Genomic DNA, 22687 nt, shown 5'->3' on the forward strand with positions numbered 1-22687 from the left:
TATTATTATTTTAACTTAAGAGAGCATTTATATTTATAGAATTAAAATTTATCAAATATATTTTTACTAAATATCTAACTAGTAAAAACAAAAGAATCATATTAAATTCTCACTGAAAAATTTCTTCTTCAAAAATAAAAAATTGCTACTATTGTTTGTTGGTGACTATTAGATTCCCTGTAAGAAATTTTCTTCGTACTCTCCTCAAAAAAATCAACAACTTGCTCCTATTATTTTTTTGTGATTGAGGTATGTAATTAATTGTATTTTTATTTTGTTATGAAATCCAGATCAATTACTTGTGTATATATATAAAAAATTATTCTTTTAGTTCCACGTATCACAATATTTTTTCTCCAATACTTGATACAAAAAAATTTAAATTCGTTAGTTCATATGACATCGAATATGCATAGATATGGTTTTTCAAATTTTTATTTGTCATTAATTTTCGTTGTTGAATATTGTTTTTTGTAATATAGAAATTAGTTCAATGAATATTATTTTTATTAGAGATTGAACTTTGCAGGCAATGGAAAAAAATATTATCTTGAACGATAATCTTACATCTCGTAGGTTGGATTTCGATCAAGAAAATATTATGTCAGAAAAAGTTTGTGAAAATTTAAATAATGATTATCATACTAATATTTTGAATACAATAATTCCACAAATTGGTATGAAATTTGAGAGTGAAGAAGAAGCATATAACTTCTATAACAATTATGCGAAGGCGGTTGGTTTTAGTATTCAAAGACGTGCATGCCACAAGATAAAGATGAAAATATTCTTGATAGATCATTTTGTTGTTCGTGTCAAGGTCAAAGAGAAAAGGATAAGCGAGATGTTTGTATTAAATCTCATCGTCCTGAAACAAGAAATGGTTGTTGCGCAGAAATGAAAGTTAATGCTCGTGAGACAGGTAAATTTAAACTTGTTAGTTTTATTGCTGCTCATAGTGGACACAATTTGGTTAGTCCAAATAAATCTCATATATTGAAATCTCAAAGAAAAATAACTACTGAACAAGTGACACAAATATCTAAGATTGACAAATCAAGGATACCGCCAAAGGCAGGATTGAACTATATGGCTAGTCAAATTGGTGGACGTGAAAATGTTGGGTTTATTCTGAAAGAGTGGGTGCCCGGTTAGCAAACTTGTGGCTAAGGGCTTTTATGACTCTATGTATAAACAATCTTTGTTTAATATAATTTACATTCATTAATGACATTTTCTTTGTCTTTCTTCATATTGTTATATTGTGATATACTATTGTTGTTTTGATAAAGACCTTGAATATACTATAGTGTAAGTAAGATGAGATAGTGAATAAACAGAGATCACTATTATGAAACACATCTTATAGTCACTGTATATTCTAAACAGTTCCTAGTCAATTGAGCCGTCTGCTAATAAGGATAAGGATCGCTCGAGATTGAGACTAGCATTTGTGATGCCAAGTACCACGTTTCATTGGTAATGGACATGGAGATGTTCAAAGCATGCAAATGGATATTCATATGATGAATGATCGAACTACCCTATACGGACTTTCCAAGTGGTTATTGAAAGAGTGGGTGTCCGGTGAGCCAACTTGTGGCTAAGGGCTTTGATGACTCTATGTATAAACAATCTTTTGTTTAATATAATTTACACTTTTATAAAGGCGTTTACTTTATCTTTTATCATATTATTATGTTGTGACATACTATAAGATGTTTAGATGAAGACCTTGAATATACTATAGTGTATGTAAGATGTGGTAGCACATAGGGTTGGCTATCATGAAACACATCTTATAGTCACTGTATATTCTAAACAGTTCCTAGTCGATTGAGCCGTCCGTAAATAAGGATAAGGATCGCTCGAGATTGAGACTAGAATTTGCGATGCCGAGTACCACGTTTCATTGGTATGGAACATAAAAATGTTCGAAGCAGGCAAATGGATATTCATATGATGAATGATCGAACTACCCTATCCGGACTTTCCAAGTGGTTATCACTTATCGAGTGGATAAAGTCCGCGGTTTTGGTTGTACACCATTAGTCCTTACTACTTGAAACATCATTGAGACTCTATATGCTAGTACTGTGCTTTGACTCGTTTACCGACTCTATTAGGGTCATCAGGTGTCGGGATTGGGTACAGTTACGACACATATAGGAGTCGATGCTTTGTTGTCAAGGATTCACCACATACTTGCGAGTGTGGATATCCTATGCAATCTGAGGAGATATTAGTGTGACGAATCTCTGGCCAGAGTACATGATGTGTTTTAAGAAATGGTTTCTTAGTAGCACATGCGATGTCACTATTTGATCTTCAAGATGCATTGCATAGTTATCGAATCTCGAACGACTCTCGATTTACCAATGGTTGTTGATTCGATCGGGATATATGGATGAAGGGACCGTACTGTACGCTAACCAAAATATATTGGTTCTTGCAGGCACTATCAGTGATACCTAGGGAATCATGGGGCGATGTTGCTAGGCGCTCTTACCATGATTCGATGGGCAAGTCGGAAATTGTTGTTCCGAGTTACAAGGAGTTGTGAGCCCACGGCTAGCTGTATCCCTGAACCATTGAGGGTCACACAAGTAATGGATTTTTAATCCCCGTTGAGATAGTTAAATTTAAAGAGTTAAATTTAATGAACAAAGAAGTGGGACTTCTTATTTAAGAGTAGAGGGAGTAAGATTTCCTAAAATGACATAGGGATGAACATTTTTGGAAATCACTGAATTCGGATTCAGAAAATTTATCTTGAATTTAAAAGATGCAGAAATGGTTTCTGTGCACATTGGTGAAATTGGTTTATCAATCCGAGTCACGATGAATTTTATATTAATTTTTGAACATGCGGGCTTTGCTTCTCAGGCTTGAACTTATGACTAATGGGCCCTAAGCTGTTAGCAGCCCACATTATAAATAAGTTATTGCAGTACAGAAATTACACAACAGAGGTCACAATTTTCGAAAACCTTAGCTGTTTTTCTCTCTAAGTGGCCGCCCCCCTCTCCCTCTCTGCTCGAAAATTCCAGCCTGTGAATTTTGAATTTGCAGTCTGGTTTAACGGATCAAATTCGTTAATTCTCTTCGTAGAAACTTCTGATAGATTTTCTAGTGCAATCTATCAGAGGGATTAAATCTCTGTTCGTGGACCTGATTGAAGAACAGTTCGTCCATCAGTTCCTGGGATATACAACAAGAGCAGAGTAATCTGTTGGTGTCCATAATCTCGATTCGAGATTGGAGATAAAAATTTAATTGTGATTTAATTTTTACACGCACAATTTAATCGTAAAGTTTTGATACCCATTATGGAATCGTTCCATATAAAAATTTTTAAACTTCCGCTGCGCCGGGTATCAATTCTGATTGATCTGAACACCGTTCTCCAACAGTGGTATCAGAGCCAGGTTGCTCAGATCAAGCGATTAAATTAATCGATTGTACAAAAATTTTTTAAGCCTCGGTTTTTGAAACAAAATAAATTTTTTAAAATAAATTTTTTTTTTTTGGGAAAAACACGGGCAACGATTGGATCGCTGCCCGGGGGCAGCGACGTGATCGCTGCCCAGCGCACGGCGCTGCCCGGCCCGAGCCCCTTTGGGGCGCGGGCAGCCCGGGAGCGTCCCGGGCGGCCCGGGAAAAATTAATTTTTTTTTTATTTTAAATTAAAATTTTAATATGTTAAAATTCTATTTTTGGTCCGATCGAAAATTGTTTTTGATTGGTCCACGAGGCGTCGGATCGAATTGTTCGAGTCCGAAAATTTTAAAATTGATATTTGGATAAATTTGAATTTTTGGAAAATTTATAGATTTTATCCGTTAAATCAGATTTTATGAAATTAATTATTTTTGGTACAATTGATGATAATATATGATCTTATGGAAATATTGAGTAAAATATGATTTTATGTATAAAATTGGATTTTATATGTAAAATATGATTTTATTTGATAAAAAGATAAAATATGATTTTGTATGTAAAATAAGATTTTATATATGGAATATGATTTTATCCTTTTAATTTAAATTGCCATTGCATGTTATCCAATAAATTAATTTTGAATTAAATATTATTGGATAAGGATGATCGATTGCCATGACCAATTTTGTAGGTGTATGTTAGGAATTTACATTTGTTTTTATTGTTGTTGGATTTATTAATGGGCCTGGTTTATGGCCCAATATGAATTGTCATATGTAATAAAAGTGGGCCTGGTTTATGGCCCGTTCTCACCCCTTAAAATGTATCCCCTACTTGTCATAGTTATTTATTGTAAATACATTAGACTTAGTGGGAGATGAAGATTTGAAGATGGAGGTGGGCCCAGCAGACAATAAAGACAGAAGAAATGTAAATTGGAAGCTCAATGTAATAGGATTGCATTGCATACCTGCATATTACCTAGGATTGGACTTAGACTCGTGATTGGCAACCACGGGTCGATTAGAAATGGAATCGATCATCCTATATAATATATGATATTATCGTTGTATGCATATTTTAGACTAAATTGTATGAATCCGGCAAGCATACAAATTTTAAATGATGAGACAAATTTTCAAAATTAAAATCCCTCATTTTAAATATGATTTAAAATTGATATCAAGATAAATAAAGGAAATTTAAAATTGTTTAAATGTTCCTACCTTCCATCAACGATCAATGTATGAGATGCTACCCGCGGATACGGTCCGGCTCATATTATTGGGGGGGCCCGTTCGTCGGAAAGCTGCACATTGGATCGACAAATGTTGTAAGTTGGGTGGAACTCCCATGAGATCGGCTCATATTATTGGGGGATTCACATGGCGACCGTCCATCACAACTTAATATTGATGGGTCATCTTGATATGTCACAATAAACGGCGTCATATTATTGGGCCCTTATTGGACATGAGGTAAAAACGTGGAGGTTGCTTTGGAAGCAATTGGGCTCTACCTTTTGAAAATTATGGTTGGCTGATATTATTCGGGACCATAGTTTGTCAATTGGACTCCATGTTCCCACTAAGGAAAATAGTTTCCCGTTTTCACTAGAGGGTAGTGAAATCGTTAAAATAGTGGGAGTGAGATTCATAAAATAAATTTCGCCTATTTTATGTCTTAGTAAATTAATTAAACAATCACTGATAATTGTCTGTTTCTTTTCAGTATTTCATTAAGATGAATTCGTGCAATCCACTATTCTCTATCCTCGAACAAAATAAACTGACTGGCGCAAACTATACGGAATGGTTCCGTAAGTTGAAGATTGTCTTAACCTCGGAGAAAATGCTCTACGTGTTAGAAAAATCTCCTCCGAAGGAAGCACCAGCTGATATAAGTCCAGAAGAGTTGGCCAAACTTGATATATGGTGGGACCATGATATCAAGGCCAAATGCTATATGCAAGCCTTGATGTCTGATGAACTCCAGAGGCGATTTGAGGATACCGTGAATGCTGCTGACATTCACGTACAACTCAAGGAACTTTTTGGGGCTCAATCGAGAGCTGAAAGGTTCGCTACTGTAAAAGAGCTAATGACGTGTCGCATGCGTGAAGGAACTTCGGTCCGTGATCATGGGGTACGAGTGATTTGGCTCATACAGAAGTTGGTAACGCTTGATTTGGTGTTGGAGCATGAACTCAACGTGGACTTATTACTTCTCTCTCTTCCTTCTTCGTTTGACGGATTTGTGGTGAATTTCAATATGAACAAGATAGAGGCCTCCCTTGAAGAGATGGTCAATATGCTTGTAACATATGAAGCCACTTTAAAGAAGGATAAACCGGTTCTCTTGGTGGGCTCCTCTTCCTCTGCTAAGAAGGGGCCAAGTACAAAGGGTAAAAAACGTTCTGCCCCACCCAAGAAAACCGGACCCGAGAAGAAGAACAAGACAAAGGCTTCAAACATGGAAAAGTCCAAGGATGTTTGCCATTACTGCAAGAAACCCGGTCATTGGAAACGTAACTGCAAGGAATATCTAGAGCAGTTGCGAACTGCGAAGGGTATGTTCTATATTGAAATAAATGTTTCACTTAATACTACTTCTTGGGTATTGGATACCGGATGTGGATCTCACATTTGCAATGATTTGCAGGTGATGACAAGAAGTCGCAAGCTTAGAATGGGTGAGACCCAGCTGAGGCTAGGAAATGCTTCTAGAGTTGAAGCTAAAGCTGTGGGAGATGTTTATTTAATTTTGCAGAACGATTTTAAGTTACTTTTAAGAGATGTTTTATTTGTTCCAGATTTGATTAAAAACATTATTTCTGTTTCTATGCTTGATAGAGATGGTTATTCTTGCAATTTTGTGAATGGGATTTGCAATATTTACAAGAATGAATGTTTGATTGGAAATGGACAACTTGAAAACGATCTATATAACTTAAAATTAAAAGACGTTCCAATAAATTATGTTGATAAACCGGTAACAACAAACAAAAGGAAAATCGATAGTCAAAACCCGGCAAACCTTTGGCATGCTAGGCTAGGTCATATTTCCTCAAGGAGGATGAACAAGCTAGTGGGAGAGGGCATGTTTGATATGTCTGATATTAACTCTCTACCTACTTGTGAGTCCTGCCTGAAAGGAAAAATGACTAAATCTCCTTTTAAGGGGAAACCTGAGCGTAGTCAAAATCTGTTGGATTTGATCCATACAGATGTTTGTGGTCCATTTAGAATTGGTACTCAATTTGGCCACACCTACTTCATTACCTTTACTGATGATTATTCAAGGTATGGGTATTTATATTTAATGAAATATAAGTCTGAAGCATTTGAAAAGTTCAAAGAATTCAAGGCTGAAGTAGAAAACAAGCTAGGTAAAAGTATTAAAGCACTTTGATCGGATCGAGGTGGAGAATACTTAAGTACCGAGTTTTTGGACTATCTGAAAGAGAATGGGATTCTCTCTCAGTGGACTCCTCCTATGACATCACAGCTGAATGGTGTTTCGGAGCGTCGTAATCGAACCCTGTTGGACATGGTTCGATCCATGATGAGCTTCACTGAGCTTCCACCTTTGTTTTGGGCCTACGCGCTTGAAACGGCGGTGTTGTTGTTGAACAACGTCCATACTAAAGCAGTGAACAAAACACCATACGAGTTATGAAATGGCAAAGCTCCTAAGTATTCGTACTTGAGGATTTGGGGATGTCCTGCTTACGTGAAGCAGACAGTGGGAGATAAGTTGGATAGTCGATCTACCTTATGTTATTTTGTAGGGTATCCGAAGAATTCAATCGGATATTATTTCTATCATCCTACTGAAACAAAAGTGTTTGTTTCAATGAATGCCACCTTCTTGGAGAAGGAGTTCTTATTGGATAAGAAAGGCGAGATGATGGAACTCGAAGAAATTCGAGAAGAACCCGAAATACAAAATAATGATCCTACACCTCAGGAACCATTGATGGACACGCCTATACCTAGAAGATCCGAGAGGACTTCTAGACCTCCTATTCGATATGGTATTCTTCTTGAAGGGGATCAAGATGAACCCGACGTTGGATGTGATCCAAGAAACTTCAAGGAAGCAATTTTTGATGCGGATTCGAATTTATGGCTTGAAGCTATGCAGTCGGAAATAGATTCGATGCATACAAAACAAGTTTGGTCTTTAGTAGATCCTCCCGATGGAATTGTTCCAATAGGGTGTAAATGGATCTACAAGAGAAAGCTTGGGCCTGATGGTAAGGTATTGACCTACAAGGCACGATTGGTGGCGAAAGGTTATACTCAAAGACAAGGAGTTGACTATGATGAAACCTTTTCACCAGTTGCAATGTTCAAGTCCATAAGAATCCTTATTGCCATAGCTGCTTGGTATGACTATAAGATATGGCAAATGGATGTGAAGACTGCATTTCTTAATGGAAACATTAAGGAAGAGATCTATATGACGCAGCCTGAGGGATACACATCCATGGAAAGCGAGCATAAGGTATGCAAGCTTCAGAGATCGATCTATGGTCTCAAACAAGCATCAAGAAGTTGGAACCAGAAATTTGATGAAACAATAAAGGATTTTGGTTTCATCAAGAACCCGGAGGAACCGTGCGTGTACAAGAAAGTAGTTAAGGATGCTGTGACATTCTTAGTACTTTATATTGATGACATCTTACTCATTGGGAATGATGTAGGGATGTTGCAGTCAACAAAGATATGGTTATCAGGTAGATTCTCGATGAAGGATTTGGGTGAGGCATCCTATATTTTAGGGATACAGATCTATAGAGATAGATCTAAGAGAATGATAGGACTCACTCAATCAACTTACATCGAAACCATATTGAAAAGGTTTTCAATGGATGGGTCCAAGAGAGGACATCTACCTATGTGTCATGGAGTTTCTCTATCCAAGTCCATGTGTCCCAAGACTGATGAAGAGATAGAGAAAATGACACATGTACCATATGCGTCAGCCATAGGTAGTATCATGTATGGGATGATATCTACCAGACCGGATGTAGCATTTGCTCTGAGTGTCATGAGCAGATATCAAGCTAATCCCGGTCAAATGCATTGGAAAGCCGTGAAGGACATTCTTAAGTACTTACGAAGGACTAAGAATATGTTCATGGTATATGGAGGAAGAGAACTGAAATTGGAAGGCTATACCGACTCTAGCTTCCAAAGTGACGTGGATGACTCGAAGTCAACCTCTGGATTTGTGTTCATGCTCAATGGGGGTGCTGTCTCTTGGAAGAGTTCCAAGCAGGACACCACAGCGGATTCCACCACTGAGGCAGAATACATTGCGCATCAGCTGCTGCTAAAGAGGCCGTTTGGATGAGGAATTTTGTCCAAGAGTTGGGCGTCATTCGTGAAGTTGTTGGTCCAGTCCCGGTGTACTGTGACAACACGGGTGCCGTTGCTCAGGCAAAGGAACCAAGGTCTCATCAAAGATCCAAACACGTACTGAGGAAATACCACATCATCCGGGAGATCGTGGAAAGAGGAGACATCACTGTCGAGAGAGTGGCCTCTGCAGACAATATCGCTGATCCACTTACTAAGCCCTTGCCAGGACCATTATTTGACAAACATCGCGAAGCAATGGGTCTACGTAGTATGACTAGTTGGCTTTAGGGCAAGTGGGAGATTGAAAGAGTGGGTGCCCGGTGAGCCAACTTGTGGCTAAGGGCTTTGATGACTCTATGTATAAACAATCTTTTGTTTAATATAATTTACACTTTTATAAAGGCGTTTACTTTATCTTTTATAATATTATTATGTTGTGACATACTATAAGATGTTTAGATGAAGACCTTGAATATACTATAGTGTATGTAAGATTTGGTAGCACATAGGGATGGCTATCATGAAACACATCTTATAGTCACTGTATATTCTAAACAGTTCCTAGTCGATTGAGCCGTCCGTAAATAAGGATAAGGATCGCTCGAGATTGAGACTAGAATTTGCGATGCCGAGTACCACGTTTCATTGGTATGGAACATAGAGATGTTCGAAGCATGCAAATGGATATTCATATGATGAATGATCGAACTACCCTATCCGGACTTTCCAAGTGGTTATCACTTATCGAGTGGATAAAGTCCGCGGTTTTGGTTGTACACCATTAGTCCTTACTACTTGAAACATCATTGAGACTCTATATGCTAGTACTGTGCTTTGACTCGTTTACCGACTCTATTGGGGTCATCAGGTGTCGGGATTGGGTACAGTTACGACACATATAGGAGTCGATGCTTTGTTGTCAAAGATTCACCACATACTTGTGAGTGTGGATATCCTATGCAATCTGAGGAGATATTAGTGTGACGAATCTCTGGCCAGAGTACATGATGTGTTTTAAGAAATGATTTCTTAGTAGCACATGCGATGTCACTATTTGATCTTCAAGATGCATTGCATAGTTATCGAATCTCGAACGACTCTTGATTTACCAATGGTTGTTGATTCGATCGGGATATATGGATGAAGGGACCGTACTGTACGCTAACCAAAATATATTGGTTCTTGCAGGCACTATCAGTGATACCTAGTAAATCATGGGGCGATGTTGCTAGGCGCTCTTACCATGATTCGATGGGCAAGTCGGAAATTATTGTTCCGAGTCACAAGGAGTTGTGAGCCCACGGCTAGCTGTATCCCTGAACCATTGAGGGTCACACAAGTAATGGATTTTTAATCCCCGTTGAGATAGTTAAATTTAAAGAGTTAAATTTAATGAACAAAGAAGTGGGACTTCTTATTTAAGAGTAGAGGGAGTAAGATTTCCTAAAATGACATAGGGATGGGCATTTTTGGAAATCACTGAATTCGGATTCAAAAAATTTATCTTGACTTTAAAAGATGCAGAAATGGTTTCTGTGCACATTGGTGAAATTGGTTTATCAATCTGAGTTACGATGAATTTTATATTAATTTCTGAACATGCGGGCTTTGCTTGTCAGGCTTGAACTTATGACTAATGGGCCCTAAACTGTTAGCAGCCCACATTATAAATAAGTTATTGCAGTACAGAAATTACACAACAGAGGTCACAATTTTCGAAAACCCTAGCTGTTTTTCTCTCTAAGTGGTCGCCCCCCTCTCCCTCTCTGCTCGAAAATTCCAGCCTGTGAATTTTGAATTTGCAGTCTGGTTTAACGGATCAAATTCGTTAATTCTCTTCGTAGAAACTTCTGATAGATTTTCTAGTGCAATCTATCAGAGAGATTAAATCTCTGTTCGTGGACCTGGTTGAAGAACAGTTCGTCCATCAGTTCCTGGGATATACAACAAGAGCAGAGTAATCTGTTGGTGTCCATAATCTCGATTCGAGATTGGAGGTAAAAATTTAATTGTGATTTAATTTTTACACGCACAATTTAATCGTAAAGTTTTGATACCCATTATGGAATCGTTCCATATAAAAATTTTTAAACTTCCGCTGCGCCGGGTATCAATTCTGATTGATCTGAACACCGTTCTCCAACAGTTATCACTTATCTAGTGGATAAAGTTCGCGGTTTTGGTTGTACACCATTAGTCCTTACTACTTGAAACATCATTGAGACTCTATGTGCTAGTACTGTACTTTGACTCGTTTACCGACTCTATTGGGGTCATCAGGTGTCGGGATTGGGTACAGTTACGACACATATAGGAGTCGATGCTTTGTTGTCAAGGATTCACCACATACTTGCGAGTGTGGATATCCTATGCGATCTGAGGAGATATTAGTGTGACAAATCTCTGGCCAGAGTACATGATGTGCTTTAAGAAATGATTTCCTAGTAGCACATGCGATGTCACTATTTGATCTTCAAGATGCATTGCATAGTTATCGAATCTCGAACGACTCTCGATGTACCAATGGTTGTTGATTTGATCGGGATATATGGATGAAGGGACCGTACTGTATGCTAACCAAAACCTACTGGTTCTTGCAGGCACTATCAGTGATACCTAGGAAATCATGAGGCGATGTTGCTAGACGCTCTTACCATGATTCGTTGGGTAAGTCGGAAATCGTTGTTCCGAGTCACAAGGAGTTGTGAGCCCACGGCTAGCTGTATCCCTGAACCATTGAGGGTTACACAAGTAATAGATTACTAAACCCCGTTGAGATAGTTAAATTTAAAGAGTTAAATTTAATGAAAGAGAAGTTGGACTTCTTAACTAAAGGGAGTGAAATTTCCTAAAATGACATAGAGATGAACATTTTTGGAAATCACTGAATTCGGATTCAGAAAAATTATCTTGACTTTAAAATGTGCAGAAATGGTTTCTGTGCACATTGGTGAAATCAGTTTATCAATCGGAGTCATGATGAATTTTATATTAATTTCTATAATAACAGGGTTGGCTTGTTGGGCTTAAGTTATGGATTATGGGCCCTAAGGAGTTAGAGTCCTAATATAATTATAACTTAATCTAAAAATTATCTATAAATACATGTGTAGTGTTCGAAAATTACGTAGCATTCCATCCTTGAGATTTTCGAATTATACAAAATATTTTCAAGGGGATTTTTCAAAAATCCTCTACTCCATTTTGAGAAAAATTCGGTCTGTGATTTTTTCTGAAAATCACTTTCTGAATTAACAGATCAAATCTGTTTATTCTCTACGATAAACATTTGATTGATTTCTAGTGCAATCAATCAGAGGGTTTTTGTTTTCTATTCGTGGACCTAATTCCGGAGATTGATCGAGTAAGTCATCGGTTCCCGGGATTTACAAGAAGAGCAGATTAAATTCTGTTGGAGACTATAATCAAGCCTTAGCTTGAAGAGGTAAAATATTTAACTGTGTTTATTATTTTACTTGCAACAATTTTAATCGTTAGGATTTGATACCCACGATATGGAATCGTATCATATCGAAAAATAAAATTTTTAAACTTCCGCTGCTCCGGGTATCACATCCGTGTGATCAGAGAACGCGTGTTCCAACAGTGGTATCAGAGCCAGGTCGTAAAATTTGATCAAATTAAAGATTAAAATTAATCGATTGTACAAAATTTTTAGCCTCGGTTTTTGAAACAAAACGAAAAATTTTAAACGATAATTAAATTTGAACAGGGCAACGGGGCAGCGATCAAAGGGCAGCAATCGTTGCTGGCCAGGGCAGCATGATCGCTGCCCAAAAGGGCAGCAATCGTTGCTGCCTAGGGGCAGCGAGATCGCTGCCCAAAAGGGCAGCATGATCGCTGCCCAAAAGGACAGCAATCGTTGCTGCCCAAGGGCAGCCAAGGGGCTGCCCTACACCCCACGTGGGGGCTGCCCTGCCCCACGTGGGGGCGGGGCTGCCCGGGAACGTCCCGGGCAGCCTGAAAAATTAAATTTTTTTATTTTTTCCAGAATTTTAAATTTTTGAAATTTTAGTTTTTGGTCCGATCGAAAATTGTTTTTGATTGGTCCACGAGGCGTCGGGTCAAATTGTTTGAGTCCGAAATTTTTAAAATTGATTTTTGGATAAATTTGAATTTTTTGAAAATTTATAAATTTTATCCGTTAAATTAGATTTTATAAAATTAATTATTTTGGTACAATTGATGATAAGATATGATCTTAGGAAAGGATAAGATAAAATTTGATTTTATCTTTTTAATTATGATGTCATTGCATGTTATCCAATTATTTAATTGTTGAATAAATTTTTGGATAAAATGATGATCGATTGCCATGACCAATATTATAGGTGTATGTTAGGTTATTTACATTTGGTTTTATTGTTGTTGTGTTTTATTAATGGGCTTGGTTTATAGCCCAATTTGAATTGTCATTTGTAATAAAAAGTGGGCCTGGTTTATGGGCCCGTTCCCACCCTTAAATATGTATCCCCTACTTGTCATCGAAATTTATTGTAAATTTATTAGACTTAGTGGGAGATAAAGATTTGAAGACAAAGGTGGGCCCAACAGACAATAAAGACCGAAGAAATGTAAATTGGAAGCTCAATGTAATAGGATTGCATTGCATACTTGCATATCACCTAGGATTGAACTTAGACTCGTGATTGGAAACCACGGGTCGATTAGTGATTGGGATCGATCATCCTTTAAATAATATATGATATTATTGTTGTATGCATGTTTAGACTAAATTGTATGAATCCCGCAAGAATACAAACTTTAAAAGATGAGACGAATTTTCAAAATTAAAAATCCCTCATTTTAAATATGATTTAAAATTGATATCAAGATTTATAAAAGGGAATTTAAATATTGTTTAAATATTCCTACCTTTCATCAACGATCAATGTATGAGATGCTACCCGCGGGCACGGTTCGGCTCATATTATTGGGGGGGGGGGGGGGCGTTCGTCGGAAAGCTGTACATTGGATCGACACATGTTGTAAGTTGGGTGGAACTCCCATGGGATTGGCTCATATTATTGGGGATCCACATGGCGACCGTCCATCACAACTTAATATTGATGGGTAATCTTGACATGTCACAATAAACGACGTCATATTATTGGGCCCTTATTGGACATGAGGTAAAAACATGGGGGTTGCTTTGGAAGCAATTGGGCTCTACCTTTTGAAAATTATGGTTGGCTGATATTATTCGGGACTATAGTTTGTCAATTGGATTCCATGTTCCTACTAAGGAAACTAGTTTTCCGTTTTCACTAAAGGGTAGTGAAACCGTTAAAATAGTGGGAGTGAAATTCATAAAATAAATTTTGCCATATTTTATGTCTTAGTAAATTAATTAAGCAATCATCGATTATTGTCTGTTTCATCTCAGTATATCATTATGATGAATCTTCGTAATCCACATGTTTCAATTCTCGAACAAAACAAACTTTCTGGCACAAACTATACGGAATGGTTCCATAAGTTAAGATTGTCCTGAGCTCGGAAAAGATTTTCTAAGTGTTAGAAAAGGCTCCTCCGAAAACAGCCCCGACTGATGTAACTTCGGAAAGGTTGGCCGAACTAGAGAAATGGTAGGACCATGATCTCAAGGCCAAATGTTACATGCAAAGATGGACAAGTCTAAATAAGTTTGCCATCACTGCAAGAAACCCGGTTACTGGAAGCGCAACTGCAAAGAATGTATATCGAGTAGTTACGAACTACAAAGGATATATTTTATAAATGTTTCACTTAATACTATTTCTTGGGTATTGGATACCAGATGTAGATCTCACATTTGCAATGAGTTGCAGATGATGACAAGAAGTCGTAAGCTTAGGATGGGTGAGACCCAGTTAAGGCTCGGGAATGGTTCCAGAGTTGAATCCAAAAGCTATGGGAAACATTTGTTTAATTTTGCAAAAACAATTTTAAGCTATATTTTGAGAGAGATGTTTTTTATTTGTACCAAGATTTCATTAAAACATTATTTTTTTTTCTATTCTTGATAGAGAAGATATTTCTTGAAAATTTTCGAATGGGATTTGCAATATTTACAAGAATGAATGTTTGATTTGAAATGGACAATTTAAAAACGATCTATATAACTTAAAATTAAAATACGTTCCAGTTGATTATGTTGATAAACCGGTAACAACAAACAAAAGGAAAATCGATAGTCAAAACCCGGCAAACCTTTGGCATGCTAGGCTAGGTCATATTTCCTCAAGGAGGATGAACAAGCTAGTGGGAGAGGGCATGTTTGATATGTTTGATATTAACTCTCTACCTACTTATGAGTCCTGCCTAAAAGGAAAATTGACTAAATCTCCTTTCAAAGGGAAACCTGAGCGTAGTCAAACATGTTGGATTTGATCCATACGGATGTTTGCGGCCCATTTAGTATTGGTACTAAATTTGGTCACACCTACTTAATTACCTTTACTGATGATTATTCTAGGTATGAGTATTTATATTTAATGAAATATAAGTTTGAATCATTTGAAAAGTTCAAAGAACTCAAGGCTGAAGTAGAAAACTAACAAGGTAGAAGTATTAAAGCACTTCGATCGGATCAAGGTGGAGAATACTTAAGTACCGAGTTTTTGAGCTATCTAAAAGAAAATGAGATTCTCTCTCAGTGGACTCCTCCTATGACACCTCAGCTAAATGGTGTTTCGGAGCATCGCAATCGAACTTTGTTGGATATGGTTCGATCTATGATGAGCTTCACTGAGCTTCCACCTTCGTTTTGGGGCTATGCACTTGAAACGGCGGTATTGTTGTTGAACAATGTTCACACCAAAGCAGTGAATAAAACTCCATACGAGTTATGGAATGTCAAAGCTCCTAAGTATTCGTACTTGAGGATTTGGGGATGTCCTGCTTACGTGAAGCAGACAGTGGGAGATAAGATGGATAGTCGATTCACCTTATGTTTATTTTGTAGGATATCCGAAGAATTCAATCGGATATTATTTCTATCATCCTACTGAAACAAAAGTGTTTGTTTCGAGGAATGCCACCTTCATGGAGAAGGAGTTCTTATTAGATAAGAAAGGCAAGATGATGGAACTCGAAGAAATTCGAGAAGAACCCGAGATACAAAATAACGATCCCACACCTCAAGAACCTTCAGTGGACACGCCTACACCTAGGAGATCCGAGAGGACTTCTAGACCTCCTATTCGATATGGTCTTCTTCTTGAAGGGGATCAAAGTGAACCCGACATTGGATGTGATCCAATAAACTTCAAGGAAGCAATTTTTGATGCGGATTCGAATTTATGGCTTGATGCTATGCAGTCGGAAATAGAATCGATGCATACAAACCAAGTTTGGTCTTTAGTAGATCCTCCCGATGGAATTGTTCCAATAGGGTGTAAATGGATCTACAAGAGAAAACTTGGGCCTGATGGCAAGGTACTAACCTACAAGGCACGATTGGTAGCAAAAGGTTATACTCAAAGACAAAGAGTTGACTATGATGAAACCTTTTCACCAGTCGCAATGTTCAAGTCCATAAGAATCCTTATTGCCATAGCAGCATGGTATGACTATGAGATATGACAAATGGATGTGAAGACTGCATTTCTTAATGGAAACATTAAGGAATAAATCTATATGATGCAGCCCGAGGGATTCACATCCATGAGAAGCGAGCATAAAGTATGCAAGCTTCAGAGATCAATTTATGGTCTCAAACAAGCATCAAAAAGTTGGAACCAAAAATTTGATGAAACAATAAAGGACTTTGGTTTCATCAAAAACCCGGAGGAACCGTGCGTGTACAAGAAAGTAGTTAAGGATGCGGTGATGTTCTTAGTGCTTTATGTTGATGACATCCTACTCATTGGGAATGACGTAGGGATGTTGCAGTCAACAAAGATATGGTTATCAGGTAGATTCTCGATGAAGGATTTGGGTGAGGCCTCCTATATTCTATGGATACAGATCTATAGAGATAGATATAAGAGAATGATAGGACTCACTTAAGCAACCTACATCGACACCATATTAAAAAGGTTTTCTATAGATGAGTCCAAGAGAGGACATCTACCTATGTGTCATGGAGTTTCTCTATCCAAGTCTATGTGTCCCAAGACTGACAAAGAGATAGAGAAAATGACACACATACCATATGTGTCAGCCATATGTAGTATTATGTATGAGATGATATCTACCAGACCGGATGTAGCCTTTGCTCTGAGTGTCACAAGCAGATATCAGGCCAACCCCAGTCAAATGCATTGGAAAGCCATGAAAGATAATCTTAAGTACTTGAGAAGAACTAAGAATATATTCATGGCTTATGGAGGAAGAGAATTGAAATTGGAAGGCTATACCGACTCTAGCTTCCAAAGCGACGTGGATGACTCAAAGTCAACATCTGGATTTGTATTCATGCTCAATGGCGGTGCTGTCTCTTGGAAGAGTTCTAAGCAGGACACCACAGCGGATTCCACCACTGAGGCAGAATACATTGCAACATCAGCTGCTGCTAAAGAGGCCGTTTGGATGAGGAATTTCGTCCAAGAGTTGGGCGTAATTCCTGAAGCTGTTGATCCAGTTTCGGTGTACTGCGACAACACTGGTGCCGTTGCTCAGGCAAAGGAACCCAGGTCTCATCAAAGATCCAAACACATATTGAGGAAATACCACATCATCCGGGAGATTGTGGAAAGAGGAGACATCACTGTCGAGAGAGTGGCCTCTACAGACAATATCGCTGATCCACTTACTAAGCTCTTGCCAGGACCATTGTTTGACAAACATCGCGAAGCAATGAGATTACGTAGTATGACTAGTTGGCTTTAGGGCAAGTGGGAGATTGAAAGAGTGGGTGCCCGGTTAGCAAACTTGTGGCTAAGGGCTTTTATGATTCTATGTATAAACAATCTTTGTTTAATATAATTTACATTCATTAATGGCATTTTCTTTGTTTTTCTTCATATTGTTATATTGTGATATACTATTGTTGTTTTGATAAAGACCTTGAATATACTATAGTGTAAGTAAGATGCGATAGTGAATAAAGAGAGACCACTATTATGAAACACATCTTATAGTCACTGTATATTCTAAACAGTTCCTAGTCAATTGAGCCGTCCGCTAATAAGGATAAAGATCGCTCGAGATTGAGACTAGCATTTGTGATGCCAATACCACGTTTCATTGGTAATGGACATGGAGATGTTCAAAGCATGCAAATGGATATTCATATGATGAATGATCGAACTACCCTATTCGGACTTTCCAAGTGGTTATTATTATTTGAGTGGATAAGTCCGCGGTTTTGGTTGTACACCATTAGTCCTTACTACTTGAAACATCATTGAGACTCTATATGCTAGTACTGTACTTTGACTCGTTTACTGACTCTATTGGGGTCATCAGGTGTCGGGATTGGGTACAGTTACGACACATATAGGAGTCGATGCTTTGTTGTCAAGGATTCACCACATACTTGCGAGTGTGGATATCCTATGCGATCTGAGGAGATATTAGTGTGACAAATCTCTGGCCAGAGTACATGATGTGCTTTAAGAAATGGTTTCCTAGTAGCACATGTGATGTCACTATTTGATCTTCAAGATGCATTTCATAGTTATCGAATCTCGAACGACTCTCGATGTACCAATGGTTGTTGATTCGATCGGAATATATGAATGAAGGGACCGTACTGTACGCTAACCAAAACCTACTGGTTCTTGCAGGCACTATCAGTGATACCTAGGGAATCATGGGGCAATGTTGCTAGACGCTCTTACCATGATTCGTTGGGTAAGTCGGAAATCGTTGTTCCGAGTCACAAGGAGTTGTGAGCCCACGGCTAGCTGTATCCCTGAACCATTGAGGGTCACACAAGTAATGGATTACTAAACCCCGTTGAGATAGTTAAATTTAAAGAGTTAAATTTAATGAAAGAGAAGTTGGACTTCTTAACTAAAGGAAGTGAAATTTCCTAAAATGACATAGGGATGGACATTTTTAGAAATCACTGAATTCGGATTCAAAAAAATTATCTTGACTTTAAAAGGTGTAGAAATGGTTTCTGTGCACATTGGTGAAATCAGTTTATCAATCGGAGTCATGATGAATTTTATATTAATTTCTATAATAACAGGCTTGGCTTGTTGGGCTTAAGTTATGGATTATGGGCTCTAAGGAGTTAGAGTCCTAATATAATTATAACGTAATCTAGTCTAGAAATTATCTATAAATACATGTGTAGTGTTCGAAAATTACATAGCATTCCATCCTTGAGATTTTCGAATTATACAAAATATTTTCAAGGGGATTTTTCGAAAATACTCTACTCCCTTTTGAGAAAAATTCGGTCTGTGATTTTTCTGAAAATCACTTTCTGAATTAACAGATCAAATCTGTTTATTCTCTACGATAAACATCTGATTGATTTCTAGTGCAATCAATCAGAGGGTTTCTGTTTTCTATTCGTGGACCTAATTTCGGAGATTGATCGAGTAAGTCATCGGTTCCCGAGATTTACAAGAAGAGCAGATTGAATTCTGTTGGAGTCCATAGTCAAGCCTTAGCTTGAAGAGATAAAATATTTAACTGTGTTTATTATTTTACTTGCAACAATTTTAATCGTTAGGATTTGATACCCACGATATGGAATCGTTCCATATCGAAAAATAAAATTTTTAAACTTCCGCTACTCCGGGTATCACATCCGTGTGATCAGAGAACGCGTGTTCCAACATATTCTTGATGATTACAAAAACTATTTACGTTCACAAAGAACGATAGATATTCAGATGGGAGATACTGGAGGTATACTATAATATTTACAACAAATGCAGTCAGATGATCCAAACTTTTTTTATGCGATTCAAGTTGATAATAGTGATCTAATAACTAATATATTCTGGGCGGATGGACAAATGATAGCTGACTACGTGTATTTTAGAGATGTAGTATGCTTTGATACAACATTTAGAAAAAATAAAGAAGGAAGACCATTTGCACTCTTCGTCGGTGTCAATCATCACAAGCAAACAGTAATTTTTGGTGCAGCATTATTATATGATGAAACAGCTCAGACTTTCATGTGGCTTTTTGATACTTTTGCTAAAACTATGCATGGAAAAACACCTGGGACTATTCTCACAGATCAAGATGCAGCAATGGCAAAAGCTTTGGCAGAAAAATGGCCTGAAACTTCTCATCGCTTGTGCATTTGGCATATTTATCAAAACGCGGCTATCCATCTTAGCAATGCATTCTCAAGTTTCAACATGTTTGCCAAAGATTTTAGTTCTTGCGTATATGATTTAGAAGAAGAAGAGGAATTTCTTGTAGCATGGGAAGAATTATTTAACAAGTATAATCTTCAAAGCAATCAATGAATGGAGAGGTTGTTTAAGATTAAGGAGAAATGGTCGCTTGTGTATGGAAGACAAAAGTTTTGTGCAGATATGACTACCACTCAAAGAAGCGAGAGCATGCATAGTGTTTTGAAAAAATATGTAAGTTATAAGAACAATTTGTTGCAGTTTTTTCAACATTTTTGGGAGTTAATTGATGATCGTCGCTATGAAGAGTTGAAAGCTGATTTGAGGATAAATCATAGTATTCCAGTACTATCTTTTCATGTTGAGATTCTTAAGCATGCAGTGAGTGTTTACACACATGAAACTTTTCATCTATTTCAGAATGAGTTGAGCAAAGCACACGATTCAAGATTAGAAGTTTTTGTAGAATCAGAGACCATATCTCAGTACAAGATCAGACCTTTTAATAAACAGTATCAACATACTGTTACATATGAATCTTCTGGTGATAAAGTTTCTTTTAGTTGCAAAAAATTCGAGTTTGCTGGAATTTTGTGTTCTCATGCACTCAAAGTTTATGCTTTTAAAAATGTTGTTAGAATTCCTGAGTTTTATATTAAGAAAAGGTGGACAAAACACGCAAAAAAATGAATTGTCAATGCTCCTAAGCGACTTTCTGAAGCAGAAGGATCTTTGGATAAAAAGGAAGAAGATGAAAAAGTAAAGATTGGGATACGTTACAAAGAGCTATGCATATTACATAATCAATTGGTAACACGTGCTGCGTTGAATGAAGAAACATATGAGCTTGCAAGAGGTCTTATTCTTAAGGTGATTGAGGAAGTTGATACGAGTTTAGGAAACAGAGGAATATCTAAGGAATCTGTACGTCTCAATATAAGCAAGGAAAAACAAAGTTTGGAGAATGAATGCAGTGAGATCACAGTGAAAGAGCTTAAAGTTAAACAAAATACAAGATTGAAATCCAACAAACGTCCAAAATGTGCTTTGGAAAAACTCAAAAGACGGAGAAAGTCAAATCCGAGTAAAGAAGCCCTTTCAAATGATACATCTTATATGAATCAGGTTCTTTTTAATTAATTAATGTATATAGTTATTTAATTATTTTTTTTCAAACCATGTCTTTAACATTCATCTTGTCATTGAAACTTCTTTCTTCTTCTTATTTAAAAAATAACAGAATCCACAAATGGGGAATACAGACTTGGCACAATCTTTTCAGGTAATTCATTGATTTATAAGTGCTAGTTTTATTAAATAAAATTTAATAATTTCACATGCTTATTTATGTTACATGTAGTGGCAGAATTCTACATTTTTCGATTTGAATGTCGCAGCTGTTGAAAGCCAACATGATGCTAGCAATCAAGAAAAACAAAAAATTGGCCCGAAAAATGACTGAGAACAAATATGCTAAAATAATAGAACGTGATGGTTTTTGTTGAAAAATATTATTATTATTAATATTATGTTGAATATTGAATGTTGAATGTTGAATATTGAGTTGTAAAATATGGAAAATTAGTGTGTGATGATGTAGATGATGATGTATTTATTTTTGGACTAATCTCAAATGTGGATCTATAAATAGGTCTTCATTTGTGATGAAAAATACAATTGAAGTTGAGAGAAAAATATTATAAAGTGTAGAGTTTGATATATTTTGAGTTTTGGAATATTTACTTTTTACCGTAAATTTTTACTTTTTCACAACACGTTATCAGCACGATCGCTCGAAGGTTCTCTATATTTTCCGACGATCCAAAATACAAGAAGAAGTCAAAAATATTCAACAAGTAAGAATAATTATTTTATTGTTTATTGTGTATATATTTAATATATATTATCATGTTATAAAAAAAAAATTAGTTTTTAAAAACTTGTTATAAATCCTGGGAGGATGTTAAGACGACATCCCACACTCCCGGTAAGGGATACGACAAGTATAAAAGCCTCTAAGGTTTTTAAACAATAACGTGATATGATATATGTATATATACTAACTATATCAATATATAATTTCATGTTATTATATAAGAGGTTGTCTAGGACACTGACCTTATAATAACGTGATATGATATATATTTTATTGCGTATATTTAATTATGATTATCATTATACGCATCACATGATTATCACGAATTTTTATTCAACACATAATCATTTTTTTCTTACCCTCAACGGTCACAAACGGTCATAAACGGCTAGTTTTTTGCCTATAAATATGTTCACTCAAACTCATTTTCAATCACACCAAAATTCATTCTTCATCTCAAAACATTCTCCTCGGTTTTTTTTTTTCGAAAAAGAAGATGGAGTTTTTGGCTTTTCTAAGGATATTTTTCATAACGACTATAATCATCATGTTCACGAGTTTTGTACTCACCAGCGATTTTCCACCACCTATTTTTTCTCTATTTGTATACGCACTTGTAATCTTCGTTTATCCATTATTTTGTATTGTCATATTAATGGAAATTAACTAATAAAATGTATTGTTATTTTTCTAGTACCACCATGTCAAATTTGGCAAAGATT

The 22687-nt window shown here is 36.7% G+C and overlaps 1 protein-coding gene across 1 annotated transcript; it reads left to right on the forward strand.

Moving 5' to 3' along the window:
- Nucleotides 1-19651: 19651 nt before the first annotated feature.
- On the forward strand, nt 19652-20203 carry LOC140888917 (protein FAR1-RELATED SEQUENCE 5-like). Its single transcript, XM_073296617.1, has one exon. It carries the CDS (start codon nt 19652-19654, stop codon nt 20201-20203), a length of 552 nt encoding a protein of 183 aa, XP_073152718.1.
- Nucleotides 20204-22687: the final 2484 nt, after the last annotated feature.

The sequence above is a fragment of the Henckelia pumila genome, chromosome 3 (genome assembly GCF_033568475.1).
Source record: "Henckelia pumila isolate YLH828 chromosome 3, ASM3356847v2, whole genome shotgun sequence".
Taxonomy (NCBI): domain Eukaryota; kingdom Viridiplantae; phylum Streptophyta; class Magnoliopsida; order Lamiales; family Gesneriaceae; genus Henckelia; species Henckelia pumila.